At 38.5% G+C, this 20,618-nt stretch overlaps 1 protein-coding gene and 1 long non-coding RNA gene across 2 annotated transcripts in view; one reads left to right on the forward strand and one right to left on the reverse strand.

The window, feature by feature from the left end:
• Positions 1 to 20,618, reverse strand: part of TRPM5 (transient receptor potential cation channel subfamily M member 5) — a 57,381-nt gene that overhangs the window by 27,232 nt on the left and 9,531 nt on the right. Inside the window, exons 2-13 of the mRNA XM_014058124.2 lie at positions 17,604 to 17,674; positions 16,459 to 16,609; positions 15,409 to 15,589; positions 13,420 to 13,586; positions 13,048 to 13,219; positions 11,944 to 12,008; positions 11,095 to 11,286; positions 10,109 to 10,211; positions 9,190 to 9,308; positions 7,657 to 8,007; positions 5,334 to 5,465; positions 895 to 1,018 (exon numbers count right to left, since the gene is read on the reverse strand). Of these exons, the coding sequence (XP_013913599.2) occupies positions 895 to 1,018; positions 5,334 to 5,465; positions 7,657 to 8,007; positions 9,190 to 9,308; positions 10,109 to 10,211; positions 11,095 to 11,286; positions 11,944 to 12,008; positions 13,048 to 13,219; positions 13,420 to 13,586; positions 15,409 to 15,589; positions 16,459 to 16,609; positions 17,604 to 17,674 (1,828 nt within the window). The remainder of the gene's footprint in view (positions 1 to 894; positions 1,019 to 5,333; positions 5,466 to 7,656; positions 8,008 to 9,189; positions 9,309 to 10,108; positions 10,212 to 11,094; positions 11,287 to 11,943; positions 12,009 to 13,047; positions 13,220 to 13,419; positions 13,587 to 15,408; positions 15,590 to 16,458; positions 16,610 to 17,603; positions 17,675 to 20,618) is intronic.
• Positions 1 to 20,618, forward strand: part of LOC148049575 (uncharacterized) — a 97,245-nt gene that overhangs the window by 21,952 nt on the left and 54,675 nt on the right. The window contains exon 2 of the long non-coding RNA XR_015696807.1: positions 7,677 to 7,810. This is a non-coding gene — a long non-coding RNA (uncharacterized LOC148049575). The remainder of the gene's footprint in view (positions 1 to 7,676; positions 7,811 to 20,618) is intronic.

Below are 20,618 nucleotides of genomic sequence, written 5' to 3' on the forward strand. Positions count from 1 at the left end.
ATATAAAATGTAAGTGATGACTACAGTGAGGACATAGAAAAAGTTTTGTAATCAATCAACACACTATACGGAGCTGGAAGATGTTTTTATATTTTATGTGTGTCTGTATTTATTTAAAAATTTAAAAAAATGTTTACAAAAAAAAGTTACAACGGCACTGAAAAAAAAAGACAATTTTTTGCACACAATTGTTGCAGTATCCTCATGGTCCTGTGATGAAAATTCATCCGCTTGGTAACTGACTCATATTTACTATGGTTGTAGTATCCCAGGGTCATGTGATTACCTTTTTTGACTTTCTGATAAGCAAAGTCAACTGGGGAACTCAGATTTACTTAACAACCATGTTGCTAATGTAAACAATTGCAGTGATTCACTTAACAGCTATGGCAAGAAAGGGTAAAATTCACTTAACAAATGTCTCGCTTAACAACAGAAATTCTGGGCTTAGTTGCAGTCATAAGTTGAAGACTACCTGTGTTCTTTTCTTTAAAAAAAACTGATTGGGGACTATAACATGCTATTTTATTTAGCAACACTCTTACTAACCAATAAAGGTTATGAAAATATATAATCATGGCAGGATAGAGTGGAAGACAGGAAATAATCTCCCCAGATTGTCTTCTGGAAATTGTTTTTGGACTTGCCATCTCCACCATCTTAAAGTTATTTATTAAACAGAGAAGCACCACTTGGCAGCTTTGAAGAAGCATGATATGTTTCTTGTTTGACAATAAGGTATTCATTGACATTCTTTTGTTGTAATCCTTAGCATCCGTCTAAAGAATTTTACCATTTGGAGCATTGATTTACCAATCCTGATTGTGAGAAGGGAAATTTGCCAGACTGTGACCTCTACGGGCATGAATCTCTGGGCAGGCTACATCTACCTACCCACTGCAAGCTGTTCATATTTTGCTTCTTTCATTCTGCGCACCACCTCTGCCTCGGTTTCCAGGTGGGACATCTCTCGTACTATTTGACAAGCAGCTAGAGCTGCAGCAACTCCTTCTGGACCCTGAAGAAGAAAACATATAGAACTACTCAAATGCTGTATTTCCAAAATTCAGTCAAGCATATAAAATGTCTGGCCCAAGGCCACCAAGGTGATTTTGTGCCTAAGGCAGGACTGGAATTTAAGGTGTCCCAATTTGTTGCCTGATGCTTTCACCACTTCTAAAGGCTCCCATATAGCACATGCTTACATTCAGCAGAGTGAACTTGGTCAAGAGCTGGAAAGGGAAGGTGGGCCCCATAATGAAAATTTCATAAATGCTTTCAGCTTGAAATGATCATAATCAAAGACATTTCAATTTGGCAAAGTTGAATTTCGCATTTTTCAAAGGCTGCCTCCAAAGCACATCTTCCTTGTATGAGAAGAAGTAGAGTAAAAAGCATAAGGATTTGGGCCCAGTCAGCCTTGCTATATTAAACCCTCATGCTATACAAGACTCACGCCAAGGAGAAAAGTTACAAGAGGCTGTGGTTAAATCAGCCAAATAAAGAACAACGAGAAAAACATAAGCTCTGCTATATCAGGCCAAGATATACTATTCTACTTTAATTTTGCTTCTCATCATGGCCAACTAAACACTATTGGGATTTTTCTGGACAATTAATCAGGTTAAATGTTATTTAAACTGCTATAAGTGACTTAAGCCTCATGCACATCCTCCTAAAATATTGAGGCAGAAAGAAAGAGGCCCTAAAATCATCTACTAGCATTTGTAGCTTTTAAAGGCTTTGCTACATGAAATAAATCCTGATAGTCAGAGCACATCTTCTCTCCCATTTAGCACTATGTAGAACATTGCTCAGTGTTTAGGATGCCTCAGATATAGTTTTGCCACCAGAAAGAACTATTCTCAAATTGTTCTCAGTGGATTCTTTTTACTGCACTGTCCCATTATGATTCAAAAGTGCTATTTAGAAAGGCATTTAGTTTCATTCTTTTCAACCACAATTTCAAAGGCGAAATTACAAGAACATTCAACTTTTTGTTTCTTTTCAAAGACTCTCTCAGAGATTTATTCTTCTGCTGTAAACTGTAAATCTAAACTCTTGTTGGCTGTTGCTGAGACATGACAGAAGCCCCCAAGCTTTGCAAAAAAAAAGAAAAAAACATGTCTGAAAAATACTGGCAGGATAGGACTTCTGTTTTTGGTTTTGTGTATGCTGTGTCTGGCTTTTTTTGTTTTGTTTTTGACTAAAGGAAACAATGTGTTTAAACCTTTACCCTTAGCTGTGCAGAAACAGAAATACCACAAGATTTCCTGCTTGGCTGTGAAATCACCAAGAGGCATTCTCAGGTTATTTTTACAAAGAAGTGAAGTTTTTAATCTAGTTAGTTAAGTAGCCAGGTTGCTACACTATGGCCCTTGAGAGAAGACAGTATCTCAAGAATTGTGTGTGTGTGTGTGTGTGCGAGAGAGAGAGAGAGAGAGAGAGAGAGAGAGAGAGAGGGAGGGAGGGAGGGAGGGGGGAGGGAGGGAGGGAGGAGGAGGAGGAGGAGGAGGAGGAGGAGGAGGAGGAAGATTTTGTGTCTTTCCTTAGTCTAAATAGGGCCATTCCACCATTTATTCATTTGTTTTATTGATTTCAAGTTTTTTAAAAAAAAAAATTTAATTGTATCCTAACTTTATTATTTTTATTATTTAATTTTTAATTAATTAACTAATTTTATTATTTATTTATTTTACATTATTATTATTATTATACAATTGTATCACAGCGGCCAGTTGTTTCGCCGGATTTGGCATTGGTTACTAGTCGGGCCCCACCCAGGGTCCTAGGACGTCGTAACGTATTTTCGTAATATGCGTGCAGATCCAAGCAGTGCGGCTTTTTGCATTTGACTGATGGTGATTTTGTCAATTTTTAACTGTTTTAAATGTAATTCCAGTGCTTTTGGAATAGCACCCAGTGTGCCAATTACCACTGGAATTACCACTGCTGGTTTGTGCCATAGTCGTTGAATTTCGATTTTTAAGTCCTGGTATTTTGCAATTTTTTCATGTTCCTTCTCGGCGACCCTGCTACCACCTGGTATTGCGATGTCTATGATTGTGACCTTATTTTTCTCAACCAGTGTGATGTCTGGTGTATTATGCGCCAGTATTTTGTCCCTTTGTATACGGAAATCCCAAAAGATCTTGACCATCTGATTTTCGGTGACTTTTTCAGGCTGATGTTCCCACCAGTTTGTTGCTGTTTTAATATTATAATTTTTGCACAAATTCCAATGGATCATTTGTGCTACTGAATTGTGCCGCAATTTATAATCACTCTGGGCGATTTTTTTTACAGCAGCTGAGTATGTGATCAACAGTTTCATCAGCTTCTTTGCAAAGTCTGCATTTGGCATCATCAGAGGATTTTTCGATTTTGGCCTTAATGGCATTTGTGCAGATAGCTTGCTATTGCACAGCCAGGATTAGTGACTCTGTTTCTTTCTTTAATGTACCTGTTGTTAACCATAACCAAGTTTGTTCACTGTCCACTTTATCTTTTATTTTTCACAGAAATTGGCCATGCAGTGCTTTGTTCTGTCAACTCTCCATTCTTGATTTTATCACATCTTTTCTGTATTCTTGTTTCATCTGTTGGGCCTTCAGTAGATTTTTGTTCCTTACTTCGATTAATAGATGTTCTTGACTTTCTTTTAAATAGTCAGCCAGTGCATGTTTTTCTTCTTCAACTGTTTGCTTCACTTATAATAATCCTCTGCCACCTGATTTTTGGGGCAGGTATAATCTATCAGTATCATCACGTGGATGTAAACTGTAGTGCATTGTCATTAGTTTCCTGGTTTTTCGGTCCAAAATGTCCAAATCAGCTTGTGTCCAGTTAACTATACCAGCTGTGTATCTTATAACTGGTATTGCCCAGGTATTTATGGCCTTGATTGTATTTCCACCATTCAATTTAGATTTCAAAATTTTCCTAACTCTGTTGGTGTACTCTCGCCTGACAATAGTTTTTACTTATCCATGCTTGATATTATCTAACTGCAGAATGCCTAAGTATTTGTAGGCTTCATTTTCATTGCATTTAATTAGTTGGCCATTGGGCATTTCAATTCCCTCACATGCAGTGATTTTGCCTCTTTTTATGGATACAGTGGCACATTTTTCCATGCCAAATTGCATTGAAATATCGATGCTGAATACTCGGACTATGTATACAAGTGTATCACAGCAGCCAAATTTTTTCACTACCCAATTATTATTATTATTATTATTATTATTATTATTATTATTATGTTGTTGTTGTTGTTGTTGTTGTTGTTGTTGTTATTTGATTAATCTTTGGTGAGATTCTCAGCCTTTGGGGCTGGTTGGTAGCTCAACAGCTCGAGTCCTAACCAAGGACCTAGGAACTGTTAAGGTAATGTTGTTGTTGTTGTTGTTATTGTTATCGTCAAAATGTCAAACTAATCAACTTCCTACTTTTTTCCCCATAATAACATCCATATGAATTGGGTTGGGCTGAGAGAGAATGACTGGCCCAAACTCCCACAGCTGACTTTCATGGCTACAGTGGTACTTGATCTCATGGTCTCCTGCTTTCTGTCCTGGTGCCATAACTGCCATTTGGTCTGTGGCTTGCAGCAAAAACATCACCAACAATATACAAATAGGATAGAAAAATATCAATAAATGATTAAGTCCTTTAGAGATCCTCTGGCAGTCCCTGATCAAATCTGTGGTTAATCTATATTTTGGGTGGTGTTGACATCTTCTTATCCATTGGTTCAAATAAAGCATAGTGATTGAAGTACATGTGTGGGTTTATCAAAAATACATTCACTGTAACAAATAATTGCATGACATTGTTCCCATACTGTTTATAAATTGTTTTTAGGCAGGATGACACAGAGTAAAATTGGTTCAGCCAGCCAAAGAACTTGAAAGAATTGTGTTTTGATTTTAAACATATTAAGGTTTTTCAACCATGACATTTTATATATTGCAATTTTACAACATTCTTGTTTTTCATTTGCAGAGTTTGTAAAAGTTATGGACTGTCTTCTAAAAAGTTATCCCAAAAAGCAAGCTGTAAATCAATGTTTAGATTGAATGTTTACAAAGCAGTTATATGGTCTTCAAAGGAAAATATAGAGTGGAATATGTTCAAAGTCCACAGATAAGAAACAGAGCTGCATAATATTCTTTTGTGCTCATTTGGTTGTTCCCTCTAAAATTATTGCCTAACTGTAAATGTTGAAATATTTTCACGGACAGACATCACAATTGCCTTTTAAGTCAAATGCACACACAGAAACATATATACACACAGAGAGAAGGATCAATTATCTGCTTCTTGAAGCTTACCATGGCCCAGAAGAGGTGCGCCATCTCGTGCCGGTTTTGAAGTACTGCCCATAAAAATAAATCTCTCCAAGGATTTCCACTTTTCTGATGCATATCAAAGATGGTTGGGAACTTTCTGGCATTTGTCTTGTCCTAAATAAATCAACAATTTACCACTTCAAAAACAATCTTTTTAATCTAAGATGCCACAGCTGGCTTGTTGTAAGCATGTAATTCTAACAGTAAATTAACTTTGGCTTTTACACAATTTTTCTAAACAAAAATTCTCTGTTCTTGAGCAATCCTTGATTAGAAACCAGGTATACAATAAACTTCTGTTATCCTTTTACCTGAATTTTTTGGACATTCTCATTAAATAATTTCCCCCAAATGGGATGGAGGGGGGACATTTTGGTAAAATGAGTATAGATATCTTGACATAACATGCCTCTCCAGATGCTATAGTTATAGAGACAAACCAGATGCCCCTGAATGTTTGACGATTCTTTATATTGCAATGGATCTCTAATATAATTGGGTATCAGTTACAAATCTCACACTGTATTTCTATCTGCACCAAAATTAACATATGCACACACATACACACATCTCCTGACTCTGTTAAAGTTGTTATTGGCAGGATTGTGAGACAATTCATTCCATTAAACTAAGACAGTTGCTGTATCCTAAATGAATAGGAATTGGTATCGGAACATCCTGCATGGGATGGCAAATAAAGAAGTGGAAATTAACTGCAAAACCTATCTTTTTGGAACATTGGATTCTATTTTGGGCTGGCAAAAACAAAAGCAGTTCCCACCAGGCATTAATTTATTACTTTTATTAAAATTCAAGCAAGCTTCCAGAAGCCTAAGCCTAAGTGAGAACAAACTATTCTTCCATCTTATTTCAGGCACACACACCCCAAATATTTCAGCACTGAAATTCAGAGGGATGATTCAAAGGTTATTGCTGTTCACTGATGATATGGTGGGCCCTCAGTAAAAGTGTTGTGATATGTATATATTTGCATAACTGAGAACAAGTCTTCCTGATGCATTCTCTTCTCTGTGTAGTATTTTCAGCTTCATCTCAGAAGCAATAGCTTGGGGAAAAATGTCAAGAGACTATGAGCAAATAGTATGGAAGGCAAAACAGTCCTGTTAAGTAGAAGGGCACAGGTGGTGTTTTAATCTTTACTTCTGATGTAAATGTCTACGGGTGGGATTCTAACAGTTCGGACCAGTTCAGGCAAACTTGTAGCTCTGACTGTCAGCTGGGCCCACTCACCCATCCCTGCACTATACTCACCTAAATTCCCTTTTCTGAAGCCCAGCTAATCAGCGGGACAGAATGGATTGTCGTGCCTCAGCTGTCTTCCTTCCCATTAGTAATGCGGAAGGTGATTTCTTTTTATACTGTGCACATGTGCAAAGCACATGCTCAGCGAACCAGTTTTAAACCAGTAGGATCCCACCCCTGGAAGTGTCACAGTACTTTTTGAAGCCTATTTAGGTTAAGATACATTTTATTAGTTCAGTTTTCCACTACCTGCCTGCTTATGGTATTCGGCCAAAGACATTGAGTGGGGTGGGGTGCAATGTAGATCAATGCACCTGGGCATGTGACTGCCATGGCTCATTAGTCTACATATTCTGGCTGCTGGACCTCACAAGGATTTCCCAGCAAGAAGCAGCATCATGCATACAACTGCTCTTTTCAAAACCAATGCTGTATTGTGTTACGCCATACAGAATAAATTGAGTTGGGTAGCATACAAGTTCACAAAATTATTACTATTACTTCTCAGGGAACTTGGCACTAGAAGCTTGCCTTGAAGAAAGGATTTCAAGGTCTGTCTGGAACTGTATCTACTGAGGTTCCTTTGAGTATGCCACTCTGCCATCACATCAGTGGTGGGTTCTGGATCCTGTTGCAACTGGTATGGTTGCAATGGGGCCCCACATCCTCCACATGAATGCGTGCACCACACGCATGCATCCTACCTTCCAGCGATGCTTCAGCGAGCCTCTGTGACACTCGAACTGCTCAGCAGAGCATTGCACAGGTGCTGTACGCACCATGTGTGTAAGCACTGAAGAGTTTAAAGACAGGTAATTATGGTCAATGGGCAGGCAGGTGGGCCCTCCAGAGCACCATACCAGAATGGTACCCAGTGCTCCGGGCAGGCACCGCTATGCCTGTACCGGGGTGTACCGCCTGCAACCCATCACTGCATCACATGCTTTTTGGTTCTGAAAGTATTGAAGTTATGCCTTGGAGTTCTAAGACCTCAAAAATTAGTGTGTTCATCATTAAACACAACTTGTATTAAAACACTCACCACTTTCTTCTTTCCTCCAGGTTTTTGGTCATGGTAAAAGCCTTTGCAAGCATCGTGTAGAAAATCTTTCAGTACCCTGGAAACCTCATGAAGAGTGAAGAGAGGACACACATCCAACACTTCCTTGTGATGTTGTCCACTCATTCCAGCCAAAGTAAGTCTGTTTTCTTCATGTTTTTTAAGTAGAAGCATATAGAGGAGAGACTTTGGGGAAATGTTACAGTACAGGCTCTGAAGACGGCCGTATGTTAGGAAGTCATATATGTTGGCCCCATTATCAATGAACAATTTCACGAACTCTGGTTTATCATTCACCAGGGCATCCATCAACACTTCCTCTAAATCACATGACTAGAATAATAACAAATGCAAAAGAACCAACATTATAATATTGCTAGATATTACAATTAGGATATTATAATTATCATCCTTTCCAACTTATTATGCTTCATGGAAACCAAAAGACTATAAGAAATTGTTTTATGCAACAAATTATGCTCTCTGAACTACGAGCTATAACTGGACAGGTACAAGAATGCAAGAAAAATAATCCTCTGTCCAACTTTTCAATCTACCATGCAAGAAAAAATGTTCAGTGAAAAAGCTTATCAACTAGACATGTACTACCATACAAAAGTGTGTATTAATGATGTAACATGGAGAGAGAATTCCATATTACAGGTGACTACACAGTCCTCAAGGCAACAACTTACAATGCGTCTTGAGCAGTGGTGGGTTGCAGGTGGTACGCCTCAGTAAGTACTGTAGCCAGCCAGGAGCACCGGATACCATTCCGGTACAGTGTTCCGGAGGGCCCACCCGACCGACTGAGCTCCTTACCAGAGTTTAAAGGCTTCTGTGCTTCCGCGCAGGTGCATGGCACATACAGTGCCTGCGTGATGCTCCACGGAGCAGCTGGAGCATCACGGAGGCGCTTGAACGCATGCGCGCACTGTGTGCGTCCATGAAGATGCTGCTGGCCCCATCCTAACTGTACCGGTTGGAATGGGATTTGCAACCCACCACTGGTCTTGAGAAACCTCACTACATTATTTATATATATACACATTCACCCACAGATGATTAAGTAGAGGATTTGAATCCTCATCTGATTACATTAACTATATGGAATATCCTGTACCTCCTGGGTACAGCAGCCCCCAACCTTTTGGGCACCAGGGACCAGTACCATGGAGAGTTGATGGACTGAAGGGGTGCGGTTTCATGTGGTCACTGCATCCCAGGGATGGGGCTTCGCTTGTTTGTGGGGCCTGGTTTTTGGCGTACTGTAGTCTGGTGCCGGTCCATGGACCGTGGATTGGGGACCCCTGAATTAGTATATCTAGCAAAATGCCTTAGAGCCATTACAGAAAATTTCCCAATGGATATCAAAGACATTAAAACGTAGGTGGACTCATTATGCAGTCATTCCAGTTCATAGATTCCCAGTTCAAAATTTGGAAGCATACGATAGAAACTTTGCCAAAACTTCATAAAATAATTGAAAAGTATGTTTTTAAAAGAAGGATATACCGTCCACTCCACATCTCCATTGAATATTTCACTTTTAGCGATGTCCACTCTATTCCAGGCCACAGCCAGCTTGAGTTCATCCAGATATTCTTGGGCTTCCTGACTATGACTTTTACAAGCTGTCACAAACATAAAAGAATAATAAAACAGTGGAGGCTTACTCAGATTTCATAAATTACTGCCAAATAAAGATACACAACTTTGAAACCACAATCTTTCCAGAAAATAATGTACATTGTGTTGTACATTTTTATCTAATTTGTTTTGATTTGCGTACTGTTTCAAGTGTCCTTCATGGGGTAGGTGTTTAATTCTTTCAGAAAAAGTAGTGATTTAATTAAACCAGAGAAGCAATCTGTTAATATGTAAAGGTGTTCAGCTAATCTCAACCTTCTTGTTCTATGTGGATGATTTATATATTACAAAATGTGATTATACAGGGGGGGGGGGGGAAAGGTTACCCTTAAAAAAAACCAGAACCAGATGTGAGCATGTGCCTTTTTCCAATTCCAAGTATGAATTTGTAGCACACATTGTCCAACTTTACTTTTATGCTGCTGCAACATAAACACATGATATAATAGATAGTCATCTAATTAACCACTGCGTGGAAGCACGTAAAGACTTGATCAATACATAATCAATTAATCAATCATGGCAATGCTCATAGTTCTTTTTGAATATAAAAATGGTTATGTCACTTTCCGATCTCAGCAAACCTTTGATTTGCAATCGTTTTTAAAATAGTAGCTTAATATTTTTGAAGCTTAAATTGGAATTGGTTTATGAAATTGATGGATTTCTTTCTGCGTGATTCACTGTTCGGATTATGTTTAAGGTAAGAAATTTTGCACATCAAGCCAGTGAGATTTTTGTTTGTGTTTTAACAAACAAAGAACATTGATTAAAAGTATGTTACCTTTAACCAGGGCTTTCAAAATAACTGTATCCAATTCTTCTGAACCTTCTTGTTCAAAGTCATGTATAGTTAGAAGCTGCTCCTGGGTGATTATACTCTGGATCTAAAGGGTTAAAGCAGACAACTGGTTTCCAACAGTGAAAATTACGGATTATTCATGCTTTGATGATATTACATGCCAAGGGTTATGAGAGGCAAAATAAAGCAAGCCATGGTCTCTGGGGCCCACTTAAAAGAAGAATAAATACTAGCCTCCTCTGGAAATACTCAGGGCATGTAAATGAACCAAGTTCTTTGAAGTTTACTATAATTACTTCCAAAATTAGACTCTTTTAATATGTTCTGCTTAGAGCTGCCTTTAAATCTAGTTCAGAAAGCTGTTGCTCAGATGCTTGGGGAAGATAAGCAGTTAGTCTGCAGTCAGTTAGATGAGCAAGTTGATAATAGACTAGGTCGCTTGATGGACTGCTTACACAAGTAATGGTGAACTTAGGACATGTGTGTCAAAGGTGACACACCAGAACATTTGGGTTGACATGCCAATGTTCACAAACACCTGACAACAACGATTCTCTAAAGTATGCCCCATTCTTATGTGATTAGGCAGCACCACAAAGGGATGGGCTTTCACAGGGTCCCCGGACCCTCCCCATGCCATAGTGGAAGGTCATAGAGAGACCCCAATTTTTATTTTTCGCTCATTTTCAAATGTTGATACTCAGCAGCATTTTACCTTATGTTCTTTTAAGGCTGTTATATTTTACCTTTATAGGATGGTTTAATTGATATCTTTTATAATCTGTGCATTTCTTAAGATATAATGTCTTGGGCATGCTTGTTTCTTTTTCTTGAAAAGTTGTATGTTTAGGGGAGAGGTGGTAGATTTGAGATAGACAGATAGAGAGAAGGCATAGGTGAAATAGAGATGTTCCCAAAATATTTTGACAGTCCTTTAATGTATTTGATGTCCTAATAAATTAACTTACCATTTCAGTCCAATGAACAATGTCATTCCAAGTGAAATGTTCTGTGGGGAACTTCTGTTTTAATTGCTTTTCTACTACCTGTGGCACAATTAAGTGTGGCTCACTCATCAGTGCAGCTAAGATATCGGCTATACCACCAGATCCAGCCAAAATAAGACAAGGGATAGAATTTTTCAACCCCTTGAAAATTCGCTATTGAAACAAAAACAAATAGAGTCATATACTGCATTTTCAGACAAAAGAAAACCACGTAATTGTATACAGATCTATTCATTGAATTCAGTCAGTGGAACTTATATCAAACCCAGTCAGGTTGCAGCAGGGGCTGATCTGGTGAGGAATTTGGAAGGGAGACTAGGAAATTGCAGAGCTGCAGGCTAGATTGAAAGTTTTTCAAAATCCCACTGAAGACAATGGCAAACAATTTATGAACATCAGATCAAACATTAAATGAAGTAAACTTTAAAAGAGAAAAAAAGAAGGGATTCCAATGATAATCCCTGAAAAAACTTGGACACCTTGTGCTGATGCTCAGCCAAGACTAATGTTATTAAGCCTATATAACATTTCCAGTACTCTGTATTTAAACAGCTTCTAGACAGCTATCTTGATCAACATAACCATCTTTATTTCTTCCTCTTCCCATTATTTCACTTAACTAAATAAGGAACTGAAAAATGTTCTGGTCTCTTGTTTTGTGAAGTTCTCACTGGACTTTATCCAGGAATTGTGTCACTTTTAAACAGTCCACCCACTTAGGTCCCTGTGTTCAGAGTCCTCCGTTTCTTGCCAGCACTAGAATCTTTGCATAATTAGAATTCTTATGACAACAAAAATTTCATGTCTTACCTCAAGAATGTGAGGTCTTCCATTCACAAGTAAACAGAGAACTGGGATTTCAATGCTACCTGTTCCTGAGTTAATATATTATAAAATATGCAATGAATCTCTCACAAAATTCAATATATATATATTTACTAATTCAGCTGATCATTTGTTTCTAATCAGTTTATGCCCAATATCATCTCTACTTGACCATGCTACAAAATAGCAGAAGGACCTAAACAATATTTGTAGGGATCACACATCACTTTAAGTTCTAATTGATTTTGTTGAGTTTGGTTTAGTAAGTGACTTAGATATGTGTGTGAGAGAGAGAGAGAGAGGAGGGGGGAAGAGAGGGGGGAAGGAGTGAGGGAGGGGGGAGAGGGCGGGTATCCAAGTATGAGCAGTGATGGGCTCATCTAAGATTCAATGCCCAAGGATAACATGTGCTGATGCTTAGCAAAGACCAAATTCATTAAGAAACTAATATTACTTGAAAAAACTATATTTTGAGACAAAATGGCATTTTATGAAATGTCTAATGCAAGCATTTGCTTTTTATGCTGCTACCACATACAATATATACAGTGGTGGGTTTCAATTTATTTTACTACCGGTTCGCTTGTGCGCTCGCTCACGCGCTTGCACAAAAACATCTGGGCAGGTGGGCGGAGCTTCTTGCTGCCGCCACTACCGGTTTGACCGATCTGAAGCAAACCGGCAGAAACCCACCTCTGAGTATATATCTTCCCTTCTTGTGTCCCTTCTTATCTCTTTAACTTCTTCATACATATAAAACAGTTAAATTTTGCATGTGGATTACTGCATTCTCTGTTACAAGCAAACAATCATATAGACTTATATGTTTATGGAGCATATGAGCACACACTCACAGAGTTACTGAATATTTTTCTAAACCAAACAAATTATACAGTATTAGCTGCCAAATTTGCATTATCTATGAATTTGTCTTAATGATTTCAATGATTACGTTCTAATTAAAGTAAGTCAGACTCTGTCCCATCATTAAGCAACAATAACCCCCTGGAAATGTCAGACATCCAAATGGTGCCCAAATGGCAAATAACAACCTTTCTTGACTACTTTTTTTTTGAGAGGGGAACTTACCTCCATAGCTAGTATGCTGCTCTGAAATATATTTCTCCAAGGCGAGTTGCAGTTTTGTTGTCCCATCTGGTTCACTCTCTTCCACCAAAATGAAATGGGAATGGTGATTGTCAAGGGAATACAAAGGCCCTTGGACGTTATTATCAGTTTTGTTGTTTATAAGAATGTCATTCTATGAAAAAGAAGACATCACTTATCACACAAAATCAAATGATTACTCTGGACCATGTCTGTTTAATATGATTAAATCATAGGTTGCATGTAATCATTTTTATCAAATGAAAGACTTCTTAGCAAGTTCCCAGAACATTGCATGGTCTTAGGTATTCTCTATACATGTTTTCCATTCTTTTGTCAATGAAAAGAGGGTACCTTGACATTTTCCAGAAGATCTCTGTGCTGTATTTTCTCCAGGGAAGTTATTCCTATTGCAACTACTTTCACTGTAGACGAAGAACTTGTCAACATATGATCTTGGACTGCTTGCCCAATGTGTTTTGTTATTCCAACATGCAGACCACTTGTAAAAATCCAGGCACCTGAAATGATTTATTTTTCAGCCTTGATATTAGATAAGAACTAAAGACATGGAGCAATGCCTAATCTGGGTTCAGGGATTAAATCTAGAGTTTGGGACAGAGCTTCATCTAATATGAATCATTCTAGGGATAGCCTAGTTTAATTCAAACCAAAGCCAGATTCAGAGAAACAACTCTATTCTCCCATAGATTAACACTGGAAAATTGAAAATGGTTATGTAAGGAAAATGCTCCCAAATGACAATCAATCAAAATTAAACCTTACAACTTGGCTAAGATGTTGAGATTGTAAAGCCTGCGAACCTAAAAACGAGCTACTTGCTTCTAGGTATCCTACTCTGTCTCTGTCTCTCTGTCTTTCTCTGTGTCTTTTCTTGACTTTACTGTATATAACAAGCAATTTGAATCTTCCGGGAAGAATTTAGCCAATTACATATTTGTTAGCTACAAATAAGAGAAAATTCAATCTCACTCTTCCAGAATAGCGATGCAAAAAACAGGTGTTTTTTGATAAATAATGATAGTAGCAGCAGCAGCAGCAGCAGAGGGTGCCATACAGATAGTGGTTTAGGGATCCCCATTTGATGGAGCCAGAGCGTCTGATCCACCATATCCCCATGTGTTTGCATGTACAAATACCCATTTCACTATAAGCTACACACCATTTTTCTCTGGCAGAGAATGAATTTTCATGTGGGGATGAACAGTACCAAATTTCTTTGAAATTGATGCACAGGTCTTTGAATGAAGCTCTTTTTTTAAACATGCAAATGCTCTGAGACAGAATGTGATCAAATATATTGCAATAGTAGCTGTTTTGCTGGGAAACAACTTTCATCAAGTTTCAGACCTATATGATCAAAGAGGCTGCATAAAAAGATGTGTAAAAGAAATGAAGATGTTACTTCCTGAATGTAGCAAAGCTGACTGTTGAGGATTGCAGCACAGATATAAGGGACATATTTGCCAGTTTAGACCAGGACAGCTAAGAGAGAGACAGCTAAGAAGTCATTATATGGCTTCTCTTATCAGAGACAGAATGAAGGAAGCAGAGTGAAATCATGGACAAAATGATAAAATAAGGTTGTTTACTTGTGTCCAAGGATTTCACTACTAACCAAGTGTCAGGCCTCCAGTCATATTCCTTTAGGATATTTTGCCTGCCACACTCTCTCTTATTTTATTATGCTGTTCCATTAGTGGGGTAATTGGGAGGGGGAATAGTAAGGAATAGAATTGTAGAATGTGTTGTCGTCAAAACAAAATATTCCTTTCTAGAAGCCCAAGGTCATTCTTTGTCTCTGTACCTCTGCACCTGACTGGAACTAGATGGGAAGAAATGCCAGTGTGGCAATGGAAGATTGGACCATGTGATGGACTTGTGGGTGTAGGGGCAATATCATGAAATTTCAACTGCGTGGAAAACCCAGGAAGCTTTCAGATTCGGGTTTTCCACAGATGTGCCAACTCTCTTAATAAATTGGAACTTAGAGCAATGCTTTGCCTTGGACTCTAATTTAATTTTGGATGCTATTTGGAACGCTGACACCAAGATTATAAAGGTAACTCTGCTTGAATCTTTTCGTGCTCTTTAAAAAAGAAATTAAAAGACTTCTAAGTGAAATAATCCAATTTCTAATAGGTTTGAGTCTTCTCAGAAAATTTACCAAATTGAATCAACAAAAGCTGAAAAGTTTTAAGCTTCTCGATATATTTTAATATGTAAAGTCTTTTGGAAATTTGGTCCTTTAGAGTCTTATTGAACAAGGTGTTAAAGACAATGCTGTTTTTTTTTTCAGGAACAAAACAAAACAAAACAAACCTGTGCTTTGGGCAGCCTTAACCAATCCTTTCCTCAATTTATCACGTAACCAAGGTTTCACCTGAAAGTGTTCTTCTTCTCCAACAAAAGAGACAACCAGATTGGGAGCAGGAAGGTTCCACTTGTTACTCATGAGGTCAAATATAACTCCAGGATGGATGGCACATGGAACCTTAAGAAACTATAATCAAGAAAAGGGCATTCAGACAAAACACATGAAAAAACAATAGGATTGTAGAAACCAGAAGCCAACTTCTGTCTCACATGTAAATGTAACTAGTGGATTATGGGCATTTTTAATGGGGTTAGCTTCTAATATTTTGTAATCATGACTGTGAGACTAGGAAAGAACACAAAGGACTATTTTAAATAAGAAGAACTTGGGAGCAACCGTGCTGTGTATCTACTTCATGCCTCTTCATTCTACCCCTTTGAAAAATGGCAGACTCTGTAGAAACCATTCTGATGGCTTCCAGGTAGGTATGTTGTCTTTTCAGTTCCCAGAATTCCCCAACTGCAAGGCTAAAGGCTGAGATCACGCCAGCTGGGAATTCCAGGAGTTGATCCAGCACAAGCTGAATCAAACACCAGATTAAAGAAGGCATTCAAGTAGATGTATATGGAAACACCAAGTAGCATATTATATTTTTCATCAGTATCCCCATAGATCCTTCATCAAAGATAATAATTGATTTGCAGTCTTCCACGTCATGGTTGTCCCAAAGGTGCTTTTTCAAGAGACAACTGGATTTCCTGTTTGTCTTTGAAGACATTTCACTTCTCCTCCAAGAAGCTTATTTAGCTCTTTAGAAAAGAACCAGAAAGTCCAGTTTTTCCTCTTGAAAAAGCACCTTTGGGATTCCCTTTGTTTTCTGAGATTGCTATTGAATCTCGGTCTCTTCCATGAACAAGAGCACCCTGAATGAGCTCAAATCATGAGCATTGACACAAAATATTGCTTAAGGATCTCTTTTAGAAAGATTCAGTGACAATATAGAATAGCAATAATATTCTACTGAATATTGATAATGCTTATAGGTTTTGTGGTACCTTTCCCTGTTTCTTTCCAGTAGCCAAGAAGTCAATTTCTCCAATACAATATTGTAATTCCATTCTACTTGCTTTTTCTTCATCACTGAACACTTTATTCTGTGTATTCTCCTTCCGGAATATTGCAGAAATATTGTCCTGACCCAATTCTCTGCAAAAAGAATGAGTTGAACCACTCAACTTTATACCAAATTGTAATTGGACATTTTTTTCAATACAGTGCTATATTTTTAAATGAATGTAATTGTAGGAACAATAGAAATGGCTTGCAAAGTTTCTAGATTATTGATCTAAGTGTACATAAGGATGCTTAGGGTAAAATTGAGCTTGGTTGAAATTTGGCAAAACTATACGATATTGATTTTATCACAAGTAGATAATGTTACATGTGACATAAGTTGTAGGCTAGTAACCTAGTGTACTTTCTTCTCCTCTTGCCAAGCATTGTGACAAATTCTCAGTTAATCAAACCCATGATGAACAGCAGAGCTTGGTAGCTATTGATCCAACCGATGACAATAATTGTGTACAGAATATTGAAACTTGGAAAATAAGAAGAGTAAATGAAGTTAAAATGTATGTGAGAGAGATTTGTTTTCCAGCCATGTTGTTATGTGAGAACTGATTATTGCCAGAGAAAAACAACAATAAATTTAATATAATAGGGATGGGGTACCTGAAAAAGGTGCCAGGTAATACAAGAAGATATAGAGTCAAGAATGAATGGGTGTTTTTATTACAGTTCTTGTATTATCCAAAATAAGAACATAACAACACCAAAGAAACATCATCAAGCTCTGGGGTCATTGAGGTCATCAGTAAACTAGTAATACCATTTGCAGACTCTATAAGCCACAGTGATAGTGGGTGGAAGAGGGATGTGACACAACGAAAGAAAAGTACCAGAAGATAGTTAGTGAACTATACTGATATAAACTTCATTTAGCTTTCCTCCCCCCACTTCTACTCTACATTTAATTTCTTTCTTCCAGTACCTTACAGCCCCTTCTGTATTTTGTATATTGTGGTGTTTCTGAAAGGGAATTGCAAGGGAGATGATGTATACATATATGTATTGATGTGTACAGAACTATATCAGTGTTGCTTTATTATTACTTTCTCTCAAATCATTTAAAAACACTTACACTTTATTCCTAAAGACCAACTGTTCATTTGAGATGCTTTCTCTTCTTTTAAGGGTTTGGAAAACAAACATCTAGGGAAAAGAGAAAAATCAAGTTGTAGCAGCTTAAAATGTTTGGGCAATTATTATTCCACAGTATAAAAAGGATCTGGCTACCGGGGAAATGGACACCTGTAATAGAATAAGTTTTTTATGCAGCAAATTCAGTGGTGGGATTCAAATAATTTAACAACCGGTTCTCTGCCTTAATGATTTCTTCCAACAACTAGTTTACCAAACTGCTCAGAAAGTTAACAAACAGTTTTCCTGAAGTGCTGTGAACTGGCTGAGTCCCACCACTGAGCAAATTCCCTCTCCATATAGTTTCTCATACCTTCCCACCACACCCAAAAAGTTTGGAGATCTAAGGTATATAGCTAATCTGATTCATGACGCTAAAGTAGAAAGAGAGAGAAAGCTTCCAATTATTTTATTGTAGCAAATTTTAATCCACTTTTTGTTAAATATATTCCCAAAGTGAAAATTACTATGTGCAGTCTCATGCACATGTAATTGAAAATTCCTAAATCTGTCTGTCAACTCCTAAATCTCTCTCCCTATCATTTATCTATACATACATACAGTGACGTGCGGTGAGGTTTATGGCTGGTGAGGCAAAAAGAAAGAAAGCAGCTTTTGCCCGCCCCGCAGCTATGTCCGACATAGAGGCGGGACACCTCTATGTCAGACAGAAGCGGCAGGGCACTTTCTTTCGGCTTTTGCCCTGCGGGGCAGGCAAAAGCCGAAAGAAAGCACCCCGCCGCTTCTGTCTGACATAGAGGCATCCCGCGCCCTGCAGCTATGTCAGACCCAGCTGCGGGGCCTCTATGTCAGACAGAAGCAGTGGGGCGCTTTCTTTCAGCTTTTGCCCTGTGGGGTGGGCAAAAGCCTAAAGAAAGCGCCCCACTGTTCTGTCCTGTGGGGCAGGCAAAAGCTGAAAGAAAACGCCCTGCTGTTTCTGTCTGACATAGAGGGGCGTGGGGCGCCTCTATGTCGGACATAGCGCCGGGGCATCCAAAAGCCCTGCCACTATGTCCAAAAGCCCTGCCGCTATGTCTAACATAAAAAAAGTGCCAGCCCACATGCCAGCAGAGGTGGGTAAAACAAACACACACACACACACACAAATTACTTACAATAATACAATTACTTAAAAATTACATTTACATTTTGAATTCATCCCCCTCCCTCCGACCCACATACCTTTTCCAGCTGTTTCACAGAGGATTTCAACTCTGCTCTTGTCTGCCATGATGAAAATGTGAAAATGTAAAAGGAAAAAGGCAACAACTGCTGAGGTCAGGCTGGGTTAGCTGCTGCCAGAGTCTCCAATGGATGACTCTGCTTAACTGTTTAAAAAAGCCTCTAAAAAAGTGCCCTCTACAGGAGGAGGCAAGAGAACCAAGTGCCTCATCTACATAAGGAATTTTTCACCTTTTAAGCCTTGCTTAACTCTGCTCGAGTGATCATAAAGATAGACTAAATGAGGCACGTGGTTCTCCCGCCTCCTCCTGTAGAGGGCACTTTTTAGAGGCTTTTTTAAACAGTTAAGCACTAAGCAGAGTCATCCACTGTGACTCTGGCAGCAACTACCTCAGCCCTTTTCCTTTTACATTTTTTTTCTTTTCAGGATGACAGTGGTGAGGCCCTGCCTCCCCTGACTGCAAGTCACTGCATGCATGCATGCATGCATGCATGCATGTATACATACATACATACATACATACATGGCTGCATGCATGCAGGAATACATACATACATAATCATGTACTTTAAGTGTTTATGGAGATTCTTAGTCATTCAGGTTGTAGTTGTCCCAAAGGTGCTTTATCAAGAGGCAACTGGACTTTCTGGTTTTTCTTTGAAGATGTTTTGCTTCTCATGGATGAGAAACAAAAAGAAAGTCCAGTTCCCGCGTGAAAAAAAGCACCTTTGGGATGTACATCAAGCGTGGCACTTCAAAAATCACTGAACTATATCTCCAATATTCACAATGGCATTCAATGATTGATGGCTCTGTAACTTCTGGAAGATCATTGGCTTACTAATTTAGGTCTATGACAATTAAAACATTGAATTCTAACTCCCATCCTGTTCATGAGAACCCAAATACATTAATAAATTGGATCCTGGCTCAGTCATACTAAACCTATGGTAATATAAATGCCCTGAAATCAATGGAAAGCACTTTTAACACTGTTGTATCTTCTTTTAAGTCCCATTGATTTCATGGCTCTGTCTTATCAAAGACTGTTTGGATCCATGCTCTTGAGAAGGAGGAATCTGGCTGCTTTTTTAAAAAAAACCCAATGTCAGTAACAAATGTTCAGCTGACTTAATCTATATGCATGAATGTTGCTCCATAAGCGTCAACCTAATGTCTGATTTAACTCTCAGGCTTTCCTCTCTTCATCTCCCACTACCCAACACCTCTTTATTTGTATTTTTTTAAAAATCATTTCAAATATGTTTTATTTTCATTTTCATTTTCATTTCATACAGTCACATATATACTGTGCATAACCGGGGCCATATAACATTGAGCAATAAACACAGCCATCCTTGTCAAAAATACACCCCAAAATACAAACCCAATATACCACTTCAACCCTCCATACACCCTTTCTTTCACCCCCCTCCAACTTTCCTTTCTCCCCTCCAACATTCCCCTCTCCTACTTCCCCTCCCCCTCTATCACTCCTTTCTCCCAATACACTCCCTCCCTTCCATCTCACCCGCCTTCCGATCCTCTCTCCCACTCTCTCTGCCCCTCTTTCTTTTTTCCCTCTGCTCCTCCCTTCGGTGTATTTCTACTATCTATCAATATATTCAGCTTCTTATTTTTACACTAGAATTAAAAAGGCAACAGTATATAAGTGCAATCATGTTACTTTAAAATCTAGCACATACTATATTTCCCCCCTCCCCCCTATGACCCCACCTCCCTTCCCCCCCCCCCCCGACTTCCCAGAGCCCG

This window comes from Thamnophis sirtalis, unplaced genomic scaffold, assembly GCF_051295495.1.
Source record: "Thamnophis sirtalis isolate CommonGarterSnake01/CBP01778 unplaced genomic scaffold, rThaSir2_p1.2 scaffold_1, whole genome shotgun sequence".
Lineage (NCBI taxonomy): Eukaryota > Metazoa > Chordata > Lepidosauria > Squamata > Natricidae > Thamnophis > Thamnophis sirtalis.